Genomic DNA, 26,189 nt, shown 5'->3' with positions numbered 1-26,189 from the left:
TCTGTGATACAGCCCTGCTCTTCACAATCTGGAGGCACTCCACTATCCATTTAGAGGTGGAAATGTTCAATTTGAACTAGTCATTAAATTTTTGTTGTTAAATTAGAAAATTGATTATCTTGTATAACAAAAACTCTACATGTTGAAAAGCTCAAAAGGTGACTAACAATATTTCAGTAATGTCTAAGATGTGTGACCCTCCTTTCTCTTCTCTCTACTATACTCCAAGTTAGTTTCATTCAAGGATTGTGTCTCCCATGGTTACAATATGGCTACAGTAGCTCCAGGCAGAATTAAAAGATATCATAATGATTCCTTATTTTGATTATCTATCTATGGCTTTTGCATCTCTTTCTTGAGAAAACACTAATTGGATTTCTTTAGTAGTGTACAAGGTTTCCCCTGTGAGTAAGCAGGTAATAAGGAGAGAATCCTGTTAGCTCAGTCAGTTGCTGTGTTTCCATATTTTTTGCTTCTTTTTGTTTTAATTTTTAATTAGTTTTTAACAAATTCAGTGTGACTTGTAGATAGAATTCTCTTTTTTTAAGATTTATTTATTCATTTGAAAGAGTTACAGAGAGGCAGAGGCAGAGAGGGAGGTCTTCCATCTGCTGGTTCACTCCCCAAATGGCTGCAACGGCTGGAGCTGCGCCGATCCGAAGCCAGGAGCCAGGAGTTCTTCCAGGTCTCCCATGTGGATGCAAGGGTCCAAGGACTTAGGCCATCTTCTGCTGCTCTCCCAGGCTCAGAAGTGGAACAGCCAGGTCCCGAACCAGCACCCATTCAGTATGACAGCACTGCAGGTGGTGGCTTTACCCACTATTCCACAGTGCTGGTCCCTATAGATATAACTCTAAGAACATTTAGAATTGCTGTTTTTTATTCTAGAGTTTAGGATTAATGTCTCATGTGTTTATCTCTTCTGTCTCTCCATAGATATAGATTATATGTGTGGTCCTGACCAGTCATTACTGACGTTGTGTGGTGGACTGGTACAAACTCCTCATACTTCATTAGCAAACAGCATTTGGAGTAGTTCATAAAAATCTTAAATCTCAAAGGTTGAGAGTAATCTGATTGATGACTTGATGCAACCTCCCTGCTTGAATGATACTGAAATCCTGCAAGCCATAAAGATGAATTCATATCTTAAACATGAAAAATTTTGGGGCTGGCACCACGGCTCAATAGGCTTATCCTCCGCCTTGCGGTGCCGTCTAGTCCCAGTCAGGGCACCGGATTCTGTCCCGGTTGCTCCTCTTCCAGGCCAGCTCTCTGCTGTGGCCCGGGAGTGCAGTGGAGGATGGCCCAAGTGCTTGGGCCCTGCACCCCATGGGAGACCAGGAGAAGCACCTGGCTCCTGCCATCGGATCAGTGTGGTACGCCGGCCGCAGCGGCCATTGGAGGGTGAACCAACGGCAAAAGGAAGACCTTTCTCTCTGTCTCTCTCTCTCACTGTCCTCTCTGCCTGTTTAAAAAAAAATGAAAAATTTGGGTATCTTCAAATATATATTTTTAGATAAATTTAATCCCAGCATTCATCTGATGTTATTCTCAGACTAAAAAGCTAAATGCCAAGACTTGAAGCTAAATAAACTTCTTAACACATTATGAACTTTTTCTCCCTGGCCCTAGTAGTGTATTCTCTCTCATTTTCTTTTTTCTTTCTTTCTTCCTTGTTTTCTTCTTTTAAGTATCATTTCCAAGAGTAAGACCTAAAAGTGACAGCAATATATGTAATGTCTTACTTAATGTTCTTCTTTGACAAAAAAACTTGAATGCTTTAATTCAATCTTTTTTCAGACAATATAGTTTAAAGATATATTATTTCTGCTTATTAAAACAGAAAAGGTAAAATGTTTGTCACCAATTATTTGCATATGCTTCAGCTTTACTCTGAAAAGTCCAATTTGCCATCAAATAATTTTAAAGTTAGAGGGCTTCAAGAATTGAAACCAAATTCCTGGTCAGTGTGGCTACTTAGGGAATTTCAGAGACAGAGGAAGGACTGCGTGGTGATCACAGTGATGCTTTAAGTGGGCTGGATATGTTTTATTTTTGACTTAAAGGCCACTGTGGACTGTAATGGAAACTTGTGATATTTTCTACTTTTTTAAATATTAAAGCATGTTGCACAATTGTGTTGAGGTTTTCCAAGACTTGTAGAATTGTGTAATGCAGGAATTAACCTCCCATTCCATGGAAGCCTTCAGGATTAAATCTGTTTAAGAGAATTACAAATCAGAGGGGAAGATCTAGGCCTGGAATCCCAGTATTGAAATCCCATGTGCTTTCTAACTGACAAGTCTGAGAAGTCTTGGGCTTTTCCCACCAGTTAATTATGTTCCTTCTTTGTTTCAGCTACAATCCTTGGATATAAATTTAATTAACTACCCCTATAGAGATGTATAAGTACTTCTAATTTAAGATCACAGTTCTGAAGAATGTGGTCCTCAAGGAACTCTGTTTTAAGGAGCTAGATTTACTTTACTTGCATTTATCTTTTTTAGTTTTCAGATTTGTTTGAAAGTCAGAATTGCAGAGAGAGAGAGAGAGAGAGAGAGAGAGAGAGAGAGAGAAATCTTCCATCCTCTGGTTCACTCCCCAGATGGCTGCAAAAGCCAGGGGTGGGCTAGGCTGAAACCAGGAACCAAGAGCTTCTTCCAGGTCTCCCACATGGGTGCAGGGGCCCAAATACTTGGGCCATCTTCCACTGCTTCTCCCAGGCCATCTGCAGGGAGCTGGACTGGAAGTGGAGCAGCGTGGTCTCCATCCAGCACCCATATGACTTGCCAGCATTGCAAGAAGCAGCTTTACCAGCTACGCCACAGCACTGGGCCTGTCGCTCCCCTTCTTCGTGGAGGAACGACACAGGACCCTGCGCTGTTCTTTTGTCTGCTCGGCCCTCCCCGGGTTTGCTGCTGGTTCTTCCCGGGTTGGCTACTATCCCTTCCACCTCCGTGGAAGGGCGGTTCCCCCTAGCCACTTTCCCCACTTCCGCAGGAGAGTGGCACACCGCCGGCCGGCTCTCTCGGGGGCTGCACAGGTGTTCCTTCAGATAGATGTTCCCCTTAGATGTTCCTGGTGCATATTGTCTCTCTCCTCCTTTATAGTCCTCTTCCACCAATCCCAACTCTGCTACCCACACGCCGAGTACGCTGCTCTCCTCCAATCAGGAGTAGGTCCTACAATTTATTGGTTGAACTGGAGGCAGCTGTGTAGAAGCTGTTTCTCCCTTCTCAGCGCCATATTGTGGGAGAGCAGATGCATAGAATAAGTCTTAATTCCAGTAATTTAGTCTAGTCCGAATTGTTCCCCACAGGGCCCATCTTGGATTTATCTTTACCAGAACTCTGTTTTTCATTTGAGATCAAGATTGAGGCATTATCTGTCATCCAATTAACTTGTTTTAGAGGTTTTCCCCTATACTTAGTAAGGCAATTCTTCTTTTTTTTTTTTTTAGTACTCTAGTCATCTCAAGGAGTCTCTTTGTGACTCCTTCCACAAAGAGTCTTGCTAGATATATGTGTAAATATTTTTATATGTGGTGCCATATATAGATATATGTATCAAGGGTTTAAAGGAGCTGACATCCAGCCTGCTTTATGCTTGTGAAACTGTACTCCCTGCAAGGCATTTATTAATTTTAAGTAAGCTGTGGGCATGGCATAGGCACAAACAGGTCTTGATACTTCTGTAATATATGTAAAATATTCCTTTGTCTTCTAATAATTTGAGACTTGAATCTTATAAACTTAGACCTTTGTCTTCATTTTTTAAAAAAAACATTGTAGCTAAATACACATAACACAAAATTTATCATTTTAGCTGTTTTTAGTGTCCAGTACTGGGCAGTAAGTACATTCACATTGTTGTGAAACTGTCACAGCCATCCACCTCCAGAACTTTTTCATCCTCTTCCACTGAAATTCCGAACATGAACTTCCCATTCTCCTTCTTCCTATTCTTTGGCAGCTGCTACCGTTCTACTCTCTGCCTCCGTGAGTTCAAGCACTATCAGTACCTCATGTAAGGGAGTCATACAATATTTGTCGTTTTATCTGGCTTATTCACTTAACATAATTTTGTCAAAGTGTATCCATGTTGTTGCATAGGTCAGAATTTTCTTTTTAAAGCTAGTAACTATTGGATGTATATACTACTCATTTTGTTTATCTCTTCACCTATTGATGGACATTTGTTTTTTTTTTTTTTTGACTGTTAGGAGTAAAACTATGAACATTCATGCACAGAATTTTCTCTGCTGTCAGTTCTTTTGCTTACATATCCAGAAGTACATTGTAAGATCATATAATAATTCTAAATATTTAATTGTTTTAGGAACTGGAATGTATTTTTCTTAGAAACTAAACCATTTTACCTTGTTAGAAGCAAAAGACAAGGGTTACAGTGTTTCCATATCCCATTAATACTTACATTTTCTGTTTTTGTTTGATAATAGCCATCCTAATAGATGTGCAGAGATATCTCATTGTGGTTTTCAGTTGCATTTTCCTGATGATTAGTGATATTTAGTATGTTTTGATGTGCTTATTGTCTATTTGCATATCTTCAATGGAGAATACCTGTTGAAAGTCCATGTCTTTTTCTTAATTTGGGTTTTATTTGATGTTGCTGTCGAGTTTTGGAAGTTTCTTTTATATTCTTTTTTTTTTTAAAGATTTATTTATGTATTTGAATGACAGAGTTACAGAGGCAGAGAGAGAGGTCTTTTATCTGTTGGTTCACTCCCCAAATGGCCGCAGTGGCCAGAGCTGAGGGATCTGAAGCCAGGAGCTTCTTTTGGGTCTCCCATGTGGGTGCAGGCGACCAAGGACTTGGGCCATCTTCTGCTGCTCTCCAAGGCCATAGCAGAGAACCGGATTGAAAGTGGAGCTGGGCCGGCGCCGCGGCTCACTAGGCTAATCCTCCACCTCGCGGCGCCGGCACACTGGGTTCTAGTCCTGGTTGGGGTGCCGGATTCTGTCCCGGTTGCTCCTCTTCCAGGCACAGCTCTCTGCTGTGGCCCGGGAGTGCAGTGGAGGATGGCCCAAGTGCTTGGGCCGTGCACCCCATGGGAGACAAGGAGAAGTACCTGGCTCCTGCCATCGGATCAGCGCGGTGCGCTGGCTGCAGCACGCCGGCTGCGGCGGCCATTGGAGGGTGAACCAACGGCAAAGGAAGACCTTTCTCTCTCTCTCTCTCTCTCTCTCTCACTGTCCACTCTGCCTGACAAAAAAAAAATGTGGAGCTGCCGGGACTTGAACTGGTACTCATATGGGATACTGGCACTGCAGGAGGTGGCTTCACCCATCTCACCGTGGCGCTGGCCCCTCTTTCATATTCTTATATTTTATTTATAAATAATTTCTGCCACACCATTGGGTGTCTTTTTGGTCTGCTAAAAGTATCACTGATGCACAGAAGCTTTTAATTTTGGTGAAATCTGTCTTACCTGTTGTTTTTTTTTTTTTTTTTTTTTTCACTCTTGATGTCATATCCAAGACATCATTGCTTACTGCACTGTCAGGAAGTTTCCCAAATTTTTCTTTCAAGACTTTTGTGGCCTTAGCTCATATATTTTGGTCTTTGAACCATTTTGAGGTAAATTTTGTGTATGGTATATTAAAAAAAAAAAAAGTCCAGTTTCATCCTTTACATAGGAAAATCCAGTTTTCTCATCTGTCAGATTTTTGTGGTAATGACAAAGTATGGTGAAGAAGGAGGTTACACATGACCCCAGTTCCAGTGGAGACAAAGTTACACTTACATCTCTATTATACATGGTTGATTTAACTGATCTTCCACAGTAAGTGTAGCAGAACAAGGTAGGCATTTATTTTCTACATTTACTTCTACATCATTAGGCCCCTGTTGTATTGGTGCACATAGTCAGGATCTTGGAAGAAAAAGAGCTAAGCCACCCCTGAAGCTGTTCTAGATGAGGAAGAGTAGTTTCCTAAAACCGTGCCTTTGTCTTGTCCTCACCTCTGATGGTGGACCAAAACCACAGCTGATCTCTCCTCAGCTGTTTTTAGATCAAGGTTAAGCTCTGTTCAGCAGCCATCCAATTGTAATATAAACCCCCTCAATCCTTGGCACAGATGTGTAATTGTATTGTGGTAGACAGTAAGGATAATTCCATGGCATCTTGAATATTGAAACAACTTCCATACACTGTAGGACACTTATTTACAACTGACACACTTATTTCTGTGCCAGTTGTAATGATAATGGGATTAAAAAATAAACCAATAAAGTATGGAAAATGTCAACTGTTGAGAGACAATAAATTTAGTAGTAAGGGCTGGCGCCACGGCTCACTAGACTAATCCTCCGCCTTGCGGCGCCGGCACACCGGGTTCTAGTCCCGGTCGGGGCGCCGGATTCTGTCCCAGTTGCCCCTCTTCCAGGCCAGCTCTCTGCTGTGGCCAGAGAGTGCAGTGGAGGATGGCCCAAGTGCTTGGGCCCTGCACCCCATGGGAGACCAGGAGAAGCACCTGGCTCCTGCCATCGTATCAGCGCGGTGCGCCGGCCGCAGCGCGCCGGCTGCGGCGGCCATTGGAGGGTGAACCAATGGCAAAGGAAGACCTTTCTCTCTGTCTCTCTCTCTCTCACTGTCCACTCTGCCTGTCAAAAAATAAAAATAAAAAAATTAAAATTTAGTGGTAAGAATATGGACCTCCAAATCTGAAAAAACCAAGCCCAGATGCTTTACAAATAAAAGATGTTTTCCTCAGAGAAGTTGGTTGTCCAGGTTTGTTTAAACTTTTTCAATCTGTTTTCTCATCTATATGGTGAGAATAATAAAGATAAATTCTGTGGGACTTCATGAGGGTAAATGAGATGAGATATGTGTATCAGGTGCTTTGCCCTGTGCTGGATCTGCTGTAAATACTTGATACAAGTGTGGTATTGATATGGGAGGAAAAAATCCTGTTAGTGGCTTGTTTATTTAATTTAATCCATGTCTTTGTCTTCCCTGAAAAGGGATAGCAAGAGAAGTTCTAGAAAGAAATTTGTAAATCTTTTAACTGTTCAATTCTAGTTTTTCTTGTTTTATTTTCTTAATTTCTCTACCTGGAAGGTTACTAACATTTATTTTTCTTGCTTCCTCTTGTATCGGTGTCAGTGATTTTCAAAACCTTGAGTTTTCTTCATGGAAATGATACTTGTAACAAAATAGTTCTTTATGAGTTTTTCTTGTACCTATATACTCATAGAGTCCTATATTTAGGGTTTTTTCCCTTTTAAAATGCACAGTCATGTGTATTCTTTTTCTGAACTCTTTCTTGCTTATATACTGTTTTACGGTTTAAAAATAATGTTTTTGAGGCTAGCGCTGCGGCTCAATAGGCTAATCCTCTGCCTTGCGGCGCCGGCACACCAGGTTCTAGTCCTGGTCGGGGCGCCGGATTCTGTCCCAGTTGCCCCTCTTCCAGGCCAGCTCTCTGCTGTGGCCCGGGAGTGCAGTGGAGGATGGCCCAAGTGCTTGGCCCTGCACCCCATGGGAGACCAGGAGAAGCACCTGGCTCCTGCCTTTGGATCGGTGCAGTGCGCCAGCCGCAGCACGCCAGCCGCAGCGCACCGGCCGCAGTGGCCATTGGAGGGTGAACCAACGGCAAAGGAAGACCTTTCTCTCTGTCTCTCTCTCTCACACTGTCCACTCTGCCTGTCAAAAAAAAAAATAATAATGTTTTTGAATAAACCTGTTAACCCTTGTTATTTATTGATCCTTACCAGTGAGAAGAGGAGATGTCCTAGCAGCATGGAGTGGTATCCGTCCCCTCGTTACAGATCCCAACTCTGCAGATACTCAGTCCATCTCTAGAAATCATGTTGTTGATATCAGTGAGAGTGGCCTTATCACTATAGCAGGTATGGGGTTTTACCTTGCTATTTGCAAGTGTGTTGCACACAAGCTTGACTAAATTATTTTTTAAGTGTGTATTTATTGTGAGGCAGAGAGACACAGAGAAAGACAGAGATAGAAAGAGAGCTTGCATCCTCTGGTTCGCTCCTCAAATGCCCACTATGATATGCTGGTGAACCTGGGAACCATGATCTCAATCCAGATCTCCCACGAGGATGTCAAGGACCCTACACTACTTGAGCCATCATCTACTGCTTCACAGGCTGTGCATCATCAAGGAGCTGGAATTGGAAGCACAGCTGGGACCTGAACCCATGCGTTCTGATATGCAATGGCAGCATCTGAATTGCTAAACCAAATGCCTCCCTCATGAACTTGACTTAGCAGTATCTTTTAGCTCGATTGAGTAAAGACTTTATTTAACTACATTAAATCTTATGCATTGCTTTGCCATGTTTATTATAAACAATAGGTAAATTTTGTTATTAGTAATTGATAGCTGGTTAATTGTAAGAAGAATAAGGGGGACACGTGTTGTGGTACAGCAGGTTGCAATGCCGCCTGTGATGCCAGCATCCCATATAGCAGCACCAGTTTGAATCACAGCTGCTCTGCTTCTGATCCAGCTTCCTGCCAATGGACCTGGGGAGGCAGCAAAGATGGCCCAAGTGCTTGGGAGATCCAGTGTGGGTTTCTGGTTCCTGGCTTCAGTCTGGATCAGTCCTGTCCATTGTGGCCATTTGGGGAATGAACCAGCAGATGGACGATCTCTTTCTTTCTTTGTCTCTTCCTCTCTCTGTCTCCCTGCCTTTCAACTAGATAAAATACATCTTTAAAAAAGAAAAATAAGGATTGGTAACCTAATGAATTGTTCATCAACTTCATAGGTGGAAAATGGACAACTTACCGATCTATGGCAGAAGATACTGTAAATGCTGCCATCAAGACTCACAATTTGAAAGCAGGACCAAGTAGAACAGTTGGGCTTTTCCTTCAAGGGGGCAAAGACTGGAGCCCTACCCTCTATATTCGGCTTGTCCAGGATTATGGACTTGAAAGTGAGGTGGGTGTGTGCTGCCACCTCATTCTCCTCCATGTCTAATCACTCACTATTGCCAGGAACAGAATCGGCAACCATGAAGAGGCCTCGATGATTGAGTTTCCTTTTGCTGAGTGCATTTCTGTCCGTGTAGTAAGGAAAAAAAAAAAGGTGAAAATAATTTGCTTGTGGTGCCTAAGAAGCAATATAAATTCCTTCTTTGAAGCCTGGAGGTTGTTTGGTTTGTTTCTGGTATTTGGAGCCACCCCATCTTCTTTCCTTCTCAAGCATAAGGAAGGATGCTCGTCAGAAATCACCTCAGGACCAAATGGGGCTGCCGCTTCCTCCGTCACTGATGCGCTGCTGGATGTGTGGCAGAGTTAGTGCTGGCCGAAGCGTTCAAAGCTTGAGTGGTTTCCTCCCACAGAATCAAGACCTACTGCTCTCAACAACTATTATTTACAGGCTCTAAGAAAACTGACAAGATAACCATGCCCCTTTGTTGTTTTGTACCTAAAAGGTATTAATATTCAAACCATCTGACGAATACAGTTTTGTTTTTGTAGGTGGCACAGCATCTTGCCGCCACCTATGGTGACAAGGCTTTTGAGGTGGCCAAAATGGCAAGTGTGACTGGAAAGAGATGGCCTGTCGTTGGAGTACGTCTTGTGTCAGAATTTCCATATATTGAGGCAGAGGTAAGTGAATGACCACGTGGGAATTTCTGGTCTGCTATGGGATACCAATCCTCTGGTCATTATTCGTCTTCTCTACAAATTATATGCAGCCAAGTTTCAGTGTACATATGTCAGTTCAAACCTGGAGTCAAATGTCTGTCCAGTGAAAATCTCTTCATTTATGAAATTTTTATTTTAATTCTGAAGTGGTGTTGACATGAGTAATAATAAAATAAAATGTGGTTTTCTTTTTCCTTCTTGAAGTTACCACAAGTCATTAATTTACACTTGTTTGTCCCTTTTCTGTTGGTAGGTTTTTTGGTTTGCACCATTCATGTCCTGTTTTATGACATACTTTTCCTTTGTATACATATTTTAAAAATATTTATTTATTTTTTTCATTTTGTTTAGAAGGCAGAGAGACAGACACAGAAAATTGTCTATGTGCTGGTTCACTCCCCAGACATTCCCAACAGCCAGACTGGGCCAGACCAAAGTCAATAGGCCAGAGTTCAGTCTGAGTCTCCCACATGGCTGTCAAGCATCCAAGTACTTTTGCCATCACACCTGCTGCTTCCTAGAGTGTGCAATTAGCAGGAAGCTGGTTTAGAAGTGGAGTAACCAGGTCTTGAACCAGGCACTCCAAAATGGGATGCAGGTTCCCAAGTGGCAACTTAAGTGCTGTATCATACACTGCCCCCCTTCATGATCTATCTTTATGAGATAGTTCTTCAAGGATTTAAGTCTTGTTTCTCATGAAGCTATCCAATTGTGTGAACCTAGTCCATGAAGTGTATTTCTTTGTAATTCACTTCACCTTAAAACATTGATGTCCAGTAAACATTTTCTTCTTGACCGAATTCAGGGTTTCTGTCATCTAATTACTCTAAGACTGAAAATTATACAAGTTAAAGAGATGCTATCATACTTTTGTATACTTGTCCTTTGCCTGTTTAGCTGTGTAGAATGAAATCCACATTGTGTGTAAACAAAGAGAGATTAAGTGATTACTGTGGATGCTTAATGAGAAGTGATGCAATTTGCATGTTTATGTCAGGTTCTGAAAAGGAAGAATGCATTAACTCTTGTCCAGTTTATCCCAGTTCCCAAACCTCCTTTGGCGGGCAGATGGAGAACTTGTGTTGTGCAACTCTTTGTCTTACACCTGCTGGAGAACCAGAGAGTGTAAAGAAAATTTGTTTTTTAAAGTGAAACTTTATTTTCTCTTAAGAGGAAGGTCTAAACTGACAATGTTTCTGGAATTCAAACTCAGGTAAAATACGGTGTTAAGGAGTACGCCTGCACCGCAGTGGATATGATTTCACGCCGCACTCGTCTGGCCTTTCTCAACGTTCAGGCAGCAGAAGAAGCCCTACCGAGGATTGTTGAACTGATGGGCAGAGAATTGAATTGGGATGATCGTAAGAAAGAGGTATTACAAAGAGAACTCTTTTTTTTTAGTTTTTTTTTTCTTTTTTTTTTTAACTTTTATTTAGTAAACATACATTTCCAAAGTTCAGTTTATGGATTACAATGCCTTCCCCCACCCCATAACTTCACTCCCACCCACAACCCTCCCATCTCCCACTCCCTCTCCCATTCCATTCACATCAAGATTCATTTTCAATTATCTTTTATATACAGAAGATCAATTTAGTATATATTAAGTAAAGATTTCATCAGTTTGCACCCACACAGAACATAAAGTATAAAATACTGTTTCAGTACTAGTTATAGCATTAATTCACATTGAACAACACATTAAGGACAGAGATCCTACATGGGGAGTAAGTGCACAGTGACTCCTGTTGTTGACTTAACAGTTTGACACTCTTGTTTATGACGTCAGTAATCTCCCTAGGCTCTAGTCATGAGTTGCCAAGGCTATGGAAGCCTTTTGAGTTCACCAACTCTAATCATATTTAGACAAGATCATAGTCAAAGTGGAAGTTCTCTCCTCCCTTCAGAGAAAGGTACTTCCTTTTTTGATGGCCCGTTCTTTCTACTGGGATCTCACTCGCAGAGATCTTTCATTTAGGTCCTACAAAGAGAACTCTTAAAACCACAGTTCCCATTACAACTAGGTAATGGTTTGATCTGTTAAAAGGGGCTAGTGTAAGTTTTGATGGTAACCTTTTAGAATCTTGCCAAGTTCTGGATGCATATGTTTAATATTGCTAGACTTTAGGAAAATGGGAAGATAATCTTGTACCCAAATTTAGTTGTTCCTGGAAAATATCTCATAATAAATGCTCTTAAATTTGTGGTTTTTATTAAGGAGAAAGAAAGATAACACTAACTGTGAGGTAGACATTTTCTGATTTTCTTTGACAGTATTCTCAGAGAAGGTTTAATGCAATTCACAGTCCTACTAACCAGCCTTTGGTAAGAAGTAGTGGTCTTACTGCCTTACCAGCAAGTCCTTATCATTTGTTTCACTTAATATTTTACAATTATTTTACAATTTCACTTAATATTTTACAGTTACTTTTTTTTTTTTTTTGACAGGCAGAGTGGACAGTGAGAGAGAGACAGAGAGAAAGGTCTTCCTTTTTCTGGTGGTTCACCCCACAATGGCCACTGTGGCTGGCGCACCACGCTGATCCGAAGCCAGGAGCCAGGTGCTTCTCCTGGTATCCCATGCGGGTGCAGGGCCCAAGCACTTGGGCAATCCTCCACTGCACTCCCAGGCCACAGCAGAGAGCTGGCCTGGAAGAGGGGCAACCGGGACAGAATCCGGCGCCCCGACCGGGACTAGAAACTGGTGTGTTGGCACCGCAGGTGGAGGGTTAGCCTATTGAGCCATGGCACTGCCCTACAGTTACATTTTACAAAGAAAGTTAGTGATGCTCAGATATCCATATATTTATAAACCTGAGCTTATTGTAATACACAGAAGATCTTCATATTTTTAAATTAACCCAAACTATTGTGATATGCAGAGGCTTATACAGCATTTGCATATATTTAGTCAAAAAATAATTTCTGTCCCCCTTGGGTTCAGTTCTTTACCCCCAGTCCTTCTTGAGCTAGTATCAGTCAGGCTCTTTGACCATCACATTGCTATTTTAAGCCTCCAGTAAACACCACATTGCTCAGCGTGTTTGTTAATGCTCAGTCCTTATGCTGTGAGGAGTCTCCAGAAAGTTCATGGAATACAAGTGGTTTAAATAATTCTTTATTTTCATGTATTTTTTGAAATAACCTCATACTTGGACAACTGGCAGCATTTGACACAGTTGATCCATCTCGCTTTCTCAAACTGCTTTCTTAACTTTTGTTGTACTACCTCACTTGGTTCTTCTACCGTCCCAAACTACCACTCCCTCAAACTTCTCCGTGTCATAAATAGTTCTTCCAAGCTTCAGTTGCTCAGGCCTAAATGTTATTATCATACTTCATGCGTTCTCTGACACCCTTTCAAAATCCCCAAGCAAATAGTATCATATCTATCGTAAAGTCACACTTCAAACTCAACGCTTTCTTAGCACATTGAGCCGCTCTCACCCTGATCAGGTTATTAGCATCTCTTACATAAATTCTTAGAATAGCTTCCCTACCTAACCCCCTGTCTGTGCTTTGACAGCTTCAGTGACACTGTTAAAGCATAATCCAGATCAGTGCCTATGTCAGTCTGAAATTCAGAGGGGAGGCCTGGGGCCAGAGACATCAATTTCAGCTGGTCTCTAATCCATTAGTCTAGAGGGGATCCTGTAAGGCCTCAATATAGTTAGTGAAAATGGTCCAAAGACTGAGCTATAGAACACTGAAGTTTCCAAGTTGGAGGGATAAGGAAGAATCCAGAAGAAAGAGAAAATAATGGCTGGTGAGGTTGGAGGAGCTCAAGAGAGAGCTGTGACCTAAAACGTGAGGAAGAAAGTACTTGTGTATTTTAGTGTGTTTGGGCTGCTGTAACAGAAATACCTTCGAGTGGATGATTTAAACTGCTCACAAGTGATATTGACAGTTCTGGAGGCTGGGATATCCAAGATCAGAATACCAGCAGGTTTGGATGTGGTAGGGGCTTATGTCCTGGTTCATAGGCAGATTTCTTCTTACTCTGTCCCCACATGAGAGGAATGAATGAACATTACTGAATATTTATGTGGTATGCTGAGTGGTATGCAGAAGTGAGACCTTGACCCCTATATGGTGACATTTCTCTGCTAGTAATTTTACTACAAATTACTGTAGGGAATAGTGGAGTCCTTACTCCTGAGGACAGGTCTTTCGGGGATAACCATTAGCCCCATTGTTTATTTGAAGAAAAGGCCCACACAGAGTAAATTGCCATCAGAGTTCACACAGGAATGAATTGTGGAGCTGGGATTGAAAGCAGGTATTCTGACCCCAGAAGGTAAGCTTTTCTCATCCTGCTCTGCTACCTCTACATTACCATTGCAGGTTTATAGCTCTTTCAGTTTTGAGTTTAAGATTGATCAGCTTAAGCTCTGTATAGAAGTAACATAGACATGACATCCTTGTGCTGTTGCCAGTCATTTTTACCATATAGAAGCACTGGCGATAATGTGTTCTTCCAAAAGTTATGGTTGAAATAATTTGAATATGCAAGAACATATTTTATGCTAGGAAGTCAGGCTGTGGGAGGTAGGAAGGAGGAAGAAAATTCTGTAAACTGATTGTATTCAGGCCTCCTGGGGAAGCTAGATTTAACTTCAGTTCAAATTTTAGTTCATATTTATGTGCCCAGAAATAATTTCCTATTCTCCTTAACAAAGTAACAAAAATAAAAGACTTGAAGTTATTACTCAGTATTAGAGACATAGGAGTATTAATAACTGTGGACAGTCTAGAGAGAACAAAGGAAGGAGAAAAAAGAATTAAAAGGTTAGAAAGTTGGACTTCTGCGAAAAGGTTAAAAGCATTGGGATTATTTAACCTGCACAAGTGAAAGAGGAACAAGGTGATAAATAACTCCCTGTAGATGAATTGTGCTTGTTTTTACCAGTCAATACTTAATGAGTGACTTGTATACTGAACATTGTACCAAATATTGTAGGGGAATAATAAATAGCTCATAGATTCAGGGTTCTTGAAATCTTATCAGGTAGATACAACACATATATGACTCAGAAATATCTGTATGTTTTCTAAATTTCAGAGAACTATTTAGAAGAATTGTAATAGAAAACCAAAATCCAATCCATTTAGAAGACCTATTTAGAGAGGAAGACATTTTATGGGGGTGTTGGGGATCCATAGAGGAGTTATTAGGGACATTGAGAGAAAGTTAACATTGCTAAATCATGTTCCACAGGATATAAATTAATATATGTGAAAAAACAATTCCTTGGGCAAAAGAGTTCAGGAAATCCTGAGTTAGATAAATTATACAAGAGTTTTTTAGGGCAAATAATTTGGAACCTTGAACATGATTTGTGTATTGTCAATTTCCAAAAGGGAATTTTTGTGGAGGCAGACTGTACTCCCACTTTTTGGGGGAGGGCTGAGCAGCAAGGAGATAATTATTTATTTAGATGTATTTTGGGAAATTGTGCTCTGTATGGTTTGGTATGGCAGATTTTATAATGTTCAGACAAAGAAGAGACTACTTAAGTAGATCGAGAGATTCTCGCAAAAACATTTTTTTTTAAATTGATTACAGTGAGCAAGAAATGAGTGAGTGGGTAAGCAAGTGAAGAAATAGAATGTCTATGGATAAAGCAAGCTGATGAAAGCCAAGTTTAAAGCAGGTTGGAAAACAGGTGCTCAGCAAATTGAAGGGTCAGTATCAAGAATAATCGAGGTATAAATGAATAATGCAAGGAAAATTGGCTGAGGGTCGGGGGAAATGCTGAAGATACCAAAAAAGACTTTTGAAAATGGAAAGTAATGCAAGTAAGTCCTACCTAGATCAGTGCTTAGGGTGACAGCTACCATATTCTTGAATTTCAGAGAGAAGGGAGAACTATTCAGCTCACAGTCTACTATCCGTGTGTTTTCCTCTCATCTTCCTTCCTCCCACCATTTTATCTTTGGTTTTCATGTATGAAAAGAGCAAAAATAAATATTGGTAAGAGGCTGTAGATAATCAAATAGGCTACTCTAAGAGTATAGTGTGCCAGGCCAGAAAAACTAGGATACTCATAGAAATGTGCAGTTGGGGTTATTAAATTCGTCTTCTGGCGAATAAGGTCCAGAAGACACAATGTGTGCAAATGTAGTACCTCGTTCCAAAAAGGAGACAAAAGAAAAATACCATTTGTAACCTAGAAACCAGTGGTCTCAGCAGTGATCTTAGGTAGTTGTCCAGATTATGACACTTTTTGTTTGTTTTATCAACATTTAACAAGATGTTGTGAACACTGGAAAGCTAGCTAAGGATTCACTTGAGAAAAATCATTTCAAGTATTGTATTTTCTTTTTAGATACAGCAAGCAGATTGTTAGAAAAATACTATGGGCATATTTTTATTCTTTTTAGTATTTGGTAAAGCCCAATGTGATATCTTTGTAAAACTGGTAGATTTATAATCAGTTGACCAGTGTTGGCCCTAAAAGTCTGTGATAACAACTCCTAAGTGCTCTGTCCTTGGTCTTGACCTAGTCTACTTTGGTTCAAGTGCTAGATTACAATGTTGATGGCATGCATCTTTGGTGTACCAATAACCAGAAACTGAAGGGAGAGTGAATGTTTGATGACAAATTGAAACAACGGGTGAAATTTCATTAGGTATAATTTAATAGAGATAAATGGCAAACCTTGCATTAGGTGGAAAAACAACTCCATCCATTCAAGATAGATTTGACAAGGTTTAACAGTGGCACATGTGAAAAAGAAATATGGTTTTAGTTAACTGTAAATGTATATCAGTTAACAGTGGACCATTGCTGCTCCCAAATCCAATTGCAATCTTAAGCTGCATTAATAGAAATCATATATCTAGATTGATGAAGCTGATAGTTACTGCCTTCTAGGTACTTGCCAGATCTCTGTTGGAGTATTGTGTTTTGTTCTGGTAATTGTATTATATGACAGACCAGTTGTGGTCTGGAAGAAATTATCCAGCAATATATATGGAATTGAAATCATGTATTATGCAGAAGAGTAGTCCTAGACTAAAAGAAAGCCCTTGGAAGGGAAACACATACTATATTTACATACTTGTGCTATGATACAAAACAAAGACACTAGATTTGTTCTTCTGTAGCAAAGTTTCACTAATCACAAACAAATTGGAAGAACTACAAGGAGGTAGATTTATTCTCAACATAAAACTTTCCTACAAGTAGAGCAATTTTTGTATGGGCTACTTTCAGTGGTATTGTTACCTATCCATTGTTAGAGTTCTTTAGACCAAGGCCACATGCTTCTATTTTGGCATGTTATAAAGGAAATGTGGGGTTAGGGAGGTACATTCTGACCTTTAGGAAAAATTCTGTTCCAGTTTTGAAATGTCATGATTCCTTGTTTGATGGAGGATAGGTAAACTACATAGCTAATGAAGGGATATGGATTGAGGAAGAGGTTGTTTTTCCAGGAAGCAGCAGGGTGATATTTTCAAGGAAATGAATTTTGGACCAGTTTTGTAGAAAATGGCTGAGCAGAATTGGTAGAATACCAAAAATAATTTTATTTATGACAACTGGTGGGCTTTCTTGTGTGAAGAGAGAAATCTGTCCCCGAAGAATGCCATTAGAGATGGAGAATTCACAGACTAGTTTCACCTAAACCACACACACACACACACACACACACACACATACAAGAGTACTTCAAAAAGTTTGTGGACAAATGTATCTGAACAATGTTTATTTTAGTGCAAACAAGATTTGAAATCCATGCATAGTTGTGGGGAGCAAACCGGACTAGACTGAGTTACTGGAATTAAGACTTATTCTATGCATCTGCTCTCCCACAATATGGCGCTGGGAGAGAAGTAAACAGCTTCCGCACAGCTGCCTCCAGTTCAACCAATAAACTGTAGGACTTGCTACTGATTGGAGGAGAGCAGCGTACTCGGCGTGTGGGCAGCCGAGTTGGGATTGGCGGAGGAGGACTATAAAGGAGGAGAGAGACGGCATGCACCAGGAACATCTAAGGGGAACATCTAGCTGAAGGAACACCTGTGCAGCCCCCGAGAAGAGCCGGCCGGCGGTGTGCCGCTCCCCTGCGGAAGTGGGGAATGTGGCCAGGGGGAACTGCCCTTCCACGGAGGTGGAAGGGATAGTAGCCAACCCGGGAAGAACCAGCAGCAAACCCGGGGAGGGCTGAGCAGACGAAAGAACAGCGCAGGGTCCTGTGTCGTTCCTCCACGAAGAGGGGGAGCGACACATAGTGTTCTCATAATATGTTTTCCATGAACTTTTTGAAGATCCCTCATATACTTCTGTGTGTCTGTTTATGTGTGTGTGTACATAGATAGATTTAAATACATTTTTAATTTTTTAAAATTCAGGATATTATTTCATATTGATAACCTTTAATTTTTCTATGTAAGAGCATTAAGGAAGAAAACTCTTGATATTTGTTTACTAAGAGAAAGGACAATAGGAAAGGAAAAAACTGAAAAAATTGTCTTCCCCCAAAAATAAAGGGTCTCATCATTGACATAAGCAAACACATGTAACACATTCATGCAAGTAAGTTTGTATACTGTTGTCTCCTTTGCCTTGTTTCACTTTTCACTGGTATTTTCACACTTCAGACTTAGGGAGCCATTGAGTTAGTAAGATCCTTGATATGAGGTTGGGGAACTTAAGACTTGCATTAAGTTGTTTGTTTGGCAAGTTTATACTGTAACAAGCAACTTCAAAATCGCAGTGGCTTATGGTAGCAAGCATCTCTTTCTCACTCGTGCTGCAGGGAGGCTGCATGTTCACTGCTGTGGCTGTCCTCCGTACCCCAGGCTGACTTCAGGTCTCATCTGAGACCTGCCTCTCTCATGGAACAGAAGCAAGAAATGTTAAGCAAAGCTATAATGTTACATTTAAAGCTTTCATTCAAAAGTGTCATAAATGAGTGTTGCATTCATTCACATTCCATTGATCAAAGTTCCATTGCCAGCCTCTCACATCAAGGAGATTAAAAAGTTCATAGAGCAGAAATGTGTGTGTGTGTAAAGAGGCATTTGTGAACAATGTGCACTAGAATGGAGTCATTTTGGAAGTTCTTAGATGGAAGACTGAAATGATGAAAACTAAGAAAGACAATGTTTGCAGCAATAGTTAGTATAACTGAGACTGGGAACATTAAAACAGGAAGATTAACTCCTGAGCGTGGCTTGTTTTCTTCCAGTGACTCTGTAACTTTCACCTACCTATCAGAATCCCACTGTCAAAATTTCAGTTTAGCTAATCTCACGATACTTGCTTTGGTATTGGATGCCAGTCCACATATCTTCACTTTTAGTTGCATTTTGGTCTCCAAGCTACAAGAATTTGGTCCTGTAAAATTTGCTGCTCAGTACTATAGGCAAATACTCCGCAGTAAAAGTAAACAAAATATTAAAACATGAATGAATCTTGGCATCATTATACTGTGCGAAAGCAGTCAATGCAGAAGACAACATTGTATATGAGATCTTTCATATGCAGTTCCAGAAAAGGCAAACTCTGGTGACAGAAAGCAAATCAGTGGCTGCCTGGGGCTAGAGGTCAGGGGAAGAGATCAATTGCAAACAGGCATGAAGAAGCTTTTGTAGGGTGGAGGAAATGTTCTGTATCTTGATGGCAGTGGAGTGTACATAAGACTGCACACCTAAAAGAGGTGAATGTTACTGAAAGTAACATTTCAGTGAAACTGGAAGAAATTAAAAGGCCATGCTGGTCAAAGAAGTGAAGATCAGCTTCTTTTTTGCAGACCAAAATTTTAAGAAAAGAGAAAAAATCAATAATATTTCCATAAATCTTTGAACTTTGTGTGTGTCTTTGTTTTAGCAAGAACTGGAAACAGCCAGGAAGTTTCTTTATTATGAAATGGGCTATAAATCTCGATCAGAACAATTAACAGATCGCTCTGAAATCAGCCTGCTGCCTTCAGACATCGACAGGTACTGCTAATAAGCTTCTGTCTTTCTCTTTTCTCTCCTTTGCCTCTGTAAGTATATTTCTCCATTGTTCAATATTGTGTTCCAGGTACAAGAAGAGATTTCATAAGTTTGATGCAGACCAAAAAGGATTTATTACCATTGTTGATGTTCAGCGTGTATTAGAGGTAACATTTTTTGGGGGGGGGGGTTTATATCGGTCTTTAATAACAGAGGAAATAAATGTGATATTAGGTATTTTTTCTCATCTAGTACCTTCTACAAGTAATCTTTTTAATTTTGGGGAAGTTAGTAACATTAGTAATAGGACATGTATACTTTCTAATTGGAATTCATGATTCTGTTTTTATTTTATTTAGAGTATCAATGTCCAAATGGATGAAAATACACTCCATGAAATTCTGAATGAAGTAGATTTAAACAAAAATGGACAAGTTGAACTCAATGAATTTTTGCAGGTGAGTTGTGGTGAAAGGAAATAAATGTATTTGCTTTTATCTTTTGGTTGTCATTATGGTAAATGGATGTTCAGGAATGGATTTTTAAATCCACAGAGTTGTCACTTCATTCTGAAAAAGAAGAAAGCTTGAAGCCAACAAAGGTTGATGTGTCTGCCCTCCAGGATAAGGCTTTCCTTGGTGCATGTTCCTTTTCTTTTTATAAGAGACATTCTGTTTTACACTGGGCAATTTAGATTAAGTCCAAGTTAATTATGGCTTAAAGGGTTGAATAAGAGCATGCTTTTTAAAGAAGTATGACATAGAATATCACTGCTGGACCATTCTCCACCTCCTTCAAAAGAGGCGACACATTATTTCTAATGTGGAAAGCAATTTTTTTAAGGAGAAGTTTTAAAAACGCATAGTTGTATTCCTTTGAGACCATAATTATCAGATTCTTACATGATGAAGAACCAGAAAAGCAAACAGAAGGAAACCTGTACTCTGGGTCAAGACCCATGTAATTTAAACATTTCCATTTCCAATTTTCACCTTACTCAAGTCTGAATTGTTTAAGCTTTATAACCACGAAGGAAATAAATTTTGTTATTTTAACTTCAAACTGGATGCCTCACATATTCCTAAAGTGGATACTACACGTAATATCTTAAAAGTTCCCTAAAAAAAGAAATCAGCAAACCCATACATTGTTTGTAGCTGTCCATATGACTCTGATCATATGAAGAATGTATTGGGTTTCCAAGCAGCCAGGTTTTTTTCTACAGTGCTTCTTGGGCAGGTATTTCAAATGAATGCCAGGTCTTGCTAGACCATGGCAATGATGAATGCTGAACATGAAATAAATTAATGCTGGGGATTTTGGTCAATGTCAGCCCTTTCTTCACTGTGTCAAGTTAAACAAACAAGATCAAGGCAAAGGAAATGGTAATTGTCTCTCTGGAGATGAGCTGCAGATAAGAGCATTGTTGAATCTAAATGCAGAAAATTTTCACAGGTTGTGTCCAGCATTACAAAAAAGAAATGTTTAGTTCTTTAGCTTACTATTTGACAAAATGCATATTGTCAATTGATTTTAAAATTTACACTTGAGAATTAGAAACCTGTTAGTTCAATGTTGTGTAGTTTTTCTGGGAGAATATCTTATTGTTTGTCTCAGAATTTCAGAAAACTTTTTTTCAAACAAATGCCTTATGCTTCATTTCATGTCTGTTGTAAATAAACAACAGAATCTAGAGTGAAAGACCTGGGGTTCTAGAAACAATAAAAATCTAATTTTATGGATATGCTATGTGGTTTAAATTTTAAGTAATTTTCTTGACTGTAGTAGATATAAACACATAGACAATAATGTAAACCATCTGTAGGTTTTCTTGAAGAGTTTTTAAATAATTAAGTATTTCTTGTCCAATTCTATATAAAAGACACCATTCATGCTTCAATTAGGTACAAATATACAGAGTGTAATTTTCTACTTAAAAACATACTGACCATATTTCTCATGAAATATATTCGCGCCCAAGAGTTAATTTTTTCTTATAATATGGTTTTCAGATACTTCTGATGTTTAAAGAACACTTTGAGTTTTGAGAGATTGGGACGTTATGTAGTGTTCATGGCGGAAATCAGCCCTCTGACTCTGTCAGTTTTGTTACAAGCTTTGAAAGTCCTCCTTAAATCAGAGACAAAGCAATGCACAGTAACTTGTTCTGCCTGAAGATCTCAGCACCCCTTGTGGTACACTATTCCCCTGATGTAAAGTATGCTTTAAGCTTTGTTTGTTTTCAATAAAATACGTTCTTTCTCTGAAGGTTGAGAGAGTTCATTTTTATCCCATTAAATAGCTTTTTTGAAAAAACAGATGTGGTCTTCCCGTGATCTTCATGGCAGGACCACTGTGGATGTTGCATGGCACCAGGACGTTCTGTCTAGGCTTGGGCTCTAGTGGCGTTTCTGCACTGTAGGAGCCCGTCCCTAGTAAGCGGTGCCCTGTGGAACAACTTTTCATAAAGTCATGAAATTCTGAACTGGCCCATTGGCAGAAGCCTCTGATTCTTAGTCAGAAGAGTGTTTTTGAGAAATGCATTTCCATAGGCTATGAACTGTAACCCTAAACATAGTTTGGGAATTTTCATATTTATTATTTCTGGTCAATGACTAACTGTTCTTTTTAAAGTAAATAAATAAAAAAAGATTGGGGAAGTGAGATCAAGAAAAGCAAATAGTTAAAACCACATCAACTTGAAAAGGGAGAAAAAAATCCTTGTGCTCATAATTGCAAGGTGCTTTCCAGATTAAAGGCCTTTGCCCGCTGACTGCATGTAATTTCAAGACTAATTCTGATTTTATCCATTGGATAAAAATGAATTAGCTAAAATCTGGGCTGTGGAGTGCTTTTAATTCTTAAGGTAGATCTCTGGGTCCATTTTCAAGGACTTAAATATAAATTACTTTAAAAAGTCTTTAAGGAATTTGGATTTAGGGGACTTGAAGTTGTCAAGTACAGTAACTAAAAAAGAGTGGTTAAATATAGGTCATGGTTTGTCTTTGTTCAATTCCTGAGATTGCTTTTTAAGATTTTTAAATGGAATTAAAGATCCAATATTTGAAGTTGCTAAAAAAAAATGCCCTGAACACATTAAGAGGCAAAAAGTGATGCATTAAATTTGCTTTTAAAGGCAGTCTGACTTGCTAGAGAGATGACATTTTTGAAGCAGTGGTGAAATATCTGCCTCATCCCCTCTTTCTGAAGTGTTCAAAAACTGTACTCTTATTTGAGCTGTAGTACTTGGTTGCTGTGGTTTTTGATGGAGCACTTAATTACTTACTCCTGCCTGCTGCAGTGGTAACCATTAACATGCCAAGAAGGGCGTATGCTGGCCTGCCTTCTGAATCGGTTGCCTCTTTTCTCTTTAAGCTGATGAGCGCTATTCAGAAGGGAAGGGTGTCTGGAAGCCGGCTTGCTATCCTAATGAAAACGGCGGAGGAGAACCTGGACAGAAGAGTTCCGATTCCCGTGGACCGTAGTTGTGGAGGATTGTGAGTGTGAGCGGTAAATCCACAGCCAGCAAACATAGGAACAAACCAACCACAGTGTAACTACCAGAGATGACTTACACCACTCTAAAACAGTGGATACGGATAGCTGCCTTTTTAAACACTGGACAACATTCCGAAACTGTAGGACGTTGGTGTATTTGCCAACTTTATTTACCAATGCTTTATTTGTATTTGCCACTCAACCTAGCTTCTAAAAAGTATATTTTATCTTTTTTCTCATTTTCAATGCACACCGATTTAATGTTTTACATCCCTTTGGTAACCTGTTGGACTTGACACATTTATTCTAAATCAGTTGTAGAGGCAGAATATTTTGGCAGAACTTGTAAAAATAAGCTGGAAAATTAAGTTTGTAGATAGCATTTGTTCTTAAAAAGAGTGACCTATTGAAGAGATAGTGTTCCTCAAGATTTCTCAGCCCCTTTTTGTCCTCAGCTTGTCTGCCTTCCTCATCCAAACAGTACTACAAGAGCATGACTGGCAAAATTGGAGAGGGAAGAAGTTTAGATCTGGTTTCAGGAGCAAGTCTCAAAGAGAAACTCTGAGAGCTTGCAGAATCGCAGGTATGAGATAAGGATAGCGTTGACATTTGCTGTGAGTTACAGTGATAGTTCCATTTTTTTCCCCAGTCACTGCTGTTTTTCTTTGACTATTACAGTTGCCAGGAGGATCCGTGTTTTTTCTTACTTGAAAATCAGCATTTAAGTGGCAAGTTGGATGTAATGGGATGAAGCCAAATTTATGCGATTTTAAGTAGTAATACATTTAAGGGTTAAATATGTATTTATGTAAACGTATATGATGATATAATTTTCCATCCCTGAATCCTACATTTTGGAGCATGTGGTATTGTCAAATTTGGCCTATCATTTGGAGACAGAGAAGGGTATTTGCAAATAAAAATGGTAAAAATAGTAAAAGAAGATGAAATAAAGTAACTATAGTGATAAGTAAAATAAGGCAGAACACTTCAATATCCAAGGTCATTTTGGTTGCCTAAAGCATTTCCCCTTCTGTTTTCAGTAAAAAAATTTTTAATCAACCAAAAGTGAAAATTAAAAAAAAAATAAAAACACATGCATATATCCATATAAAACAAAACAAAAGTCAGTGTGCATTGAATTTAACAAGTATTGCATTGAATTTAAAATGCCAGTTTGGGATGCTTTTGCTATATTTTGGTGGCATTTTAACTAGTCACTTTAACATTTATTAATTGTGCTTCCTCTTATAAAGTTAAGTACCTACTTTTTTGTGTAAATCAGGTTCTGTATGTGTTAGGAAATGTAACACTTAATTTCACAGCAAGTTTTTGTTGTGCAGATTTGAGGCTTTAGTTTTTTAAACTGGACGAAAAAGAATTTTGTACTGTTGTTTCTGTTTATGTCAACATTGCAGAACATCTCTTTGCCTCATGTTATAATATAAACAGGGAAGGTTCACTCCCTTGCACCCCCACCTACCACCTCTGAAACAAACATGAAACTGCGTGGACATAAGATAGCATCTTAACTCATTTTATTAAAATGAAATTTAGATTCTTCCTACATCCTAAAGTAAAACCTACAGCAGAGCAAATGATGGTCTCCCAGGTGTCACTGTGAACTTTTTCTTTCGAAATGTGAATTTTTTTACACTGACTTTCTTTTTTAAACAAATGAAGCACATGGCTTTGCAATTTTAGTGTTTTCCTATCGAGACCATAAATTTGACTGTTTAGAACCCAGTGACACTAAATAGATAAAGGAGCTATCCTTTCAAACTTCCAAATGATATGATATTGTGCATTTATGCTCTCTCTCTCTCTCTTTTGTCTTTTCTAGTTAGATCAAGATAATGATGGCTTGTATCCTCCTCGATTCCGATACAGTAGGGACCGGGCTTAAAACATGAGTGGCTTGGGCATATCTGTGTTTGTAGAACAGGCTTTGTTTGTGCACGCTTTGCTATGAATGAAGTTCCTTTAAGGACAAAGAAAAGTGCACTTTTCTTCTTTCAGGCATATCTGCTTTTGCTTAAAATCTGCTCATTCTAAAACATACGCTCCTTCACCAATCCCAGAGACTCGTTCTGGAACTGAACTGGTACCAAGCCATTTCTGTGAATAAAGTACCCCAGCATTTTTGTTTAAATTCTTCCTTAAACCTTTACAGCTTCTTTACCTGATTTAAGAAAAGAGGAAAAGAACTAGGGGATAAGCCCTTTAAAAACCCATTCTTAGGCACAAAAGAATTTTTTTCTTTTCATATAAACATCACATTAGTGGGTTCTGTTGGGGTACTGGTGGGTTTGCAGGGATTTATTTCAAGAGCCTTTACGGGGATTCGGGTGAAGGAACCCCCATCTGTGCTGGAGAGTTGGCTACTCTTTTAAATAGCCCCCACCACAGTCACGATAGTGAGTGTTGGATTACTTGTTAAAGTCAAGGTTGCCTGCCTCATTTTCATCATGCTGTTTGCAAAATTCTTGCTTTCAATTAATTTATACTGTGTGTAACTTTAGGGTTTCTATTATGAAATGCATGCTCCCCATTCTGCCTTAGTTTCTGACCTTGTTTGCTCTGGGTCAAAATATGTGCAACAAAAAGTGCATTATGACTTTTTACCAGATATACTGTGAGAGTCATCATCGGTTTATTTCCCTTCTCTATGTACTTGTAAAGATTTGGGGCATATGAATGTAACTGTACTGAATTCAGTGATGCTATAGTTTGCACTGTTTTGCATTGTGTCAACCATTTTCAGGAAGTGAAAAAGCCCTACTGTGTTTTTAAAGAATATCAGGTATAAGCCCAATACTAAGAGGGTTATACACACTGCATGTTTTCTTATGTGGCACTTTTATGTATTATGTTGGGTTATTGTTCTAGATTGGACTGTTAAATACTGTGTTTGAGGCTGGCTTGTCATTTTTATAACTGTCTTGGTGTTTTATCGCCATTATTTATTACTTTTGATATACAGAATGAGCTGCATGCATTTATAGAGCAATAAGAGGATGTATTTAATGTGCCTTGTTTTTAACTGAACAAGAACTGAAAGCATGAATCAATAAAACTGATTAAAATAGTCCA

At 39.4% G+C, this 26,189-nt stretch overlaps 1 protein-coding gene across 15 annotated transcripts in view; it reads left to right on the top strand.

Moving 5' to 3' along the window:
* GPD2 (glycerol-3-phosphate dehydrogenase 2) overlaps positions 1-26,189 on the top strand; it is a 203,252-nt gene extending 177,063 nt beyond the window's left edge. For 7 of the 15 annotated variants that reach the window (XM_070070858.2, XM_070070859.2, XM_070070854.2 and 4 more), the window contains 9 exons: positions 7,744-7,878; positions 8,761-8,936; positions 9,479-9,610; positions 10,863-11,021; positions 19,489-19,601; positions 19,687-19,765; positions 19,958-20,056; positions 22,974-23,095; positions 24,940-26,189. In XM_070070858.2, coding sequence (XP_069926959.1) covers positions 7,744-7,878; positions 8,761-8,936; positions 9,479-9,610; positions 10,863-11,021; positions 19,489-19,601; positions 19,687-19,765; positions 19,958-20,056; positions 22,974-23,095; positions 24,940-24,943 — 1,019 coding nt within the window. In that variant the 3' untranslated portion in view covers positions 24,944-26,189. Of the gene's footprint in view, positions 1-7,743; positions 7,879-8,760; positions 8,937-9,478; positions 9,611-10,862; positions 11,022-19,488; positions 19,602-19,686; positions 19,766-19,957; positions 20,057-22,973; positions 24,370-24,939 lie in introns of those variants that run through there. The other 8 variants (XM_089329132.1, XM_089329133.1, XM_070070855.2 and 5 more) reach the window with 3 other exon arrangements.

This window comes from Oryctolagus cuniculus, chromosome 3 (assembly GCF_051225735.1).
Source record: "Oryctolagus cuniculus isolate XC-2025 breed Fujian yellow rabbit chromosome 3, ASM5122573v1, whole genome shotgun sequence".
NCBI lineage: Eukaryota > Metazoa > Chordata > Mammalia > Lagomorpha > Leporidae > Oryctolagus > Oryctolagus cuniculus.
The sequence above is the reverse complement of the archived record's forward strand: the minus strand, read 5'-3'. Positions and strand labels throughout refer to the sequence as shown.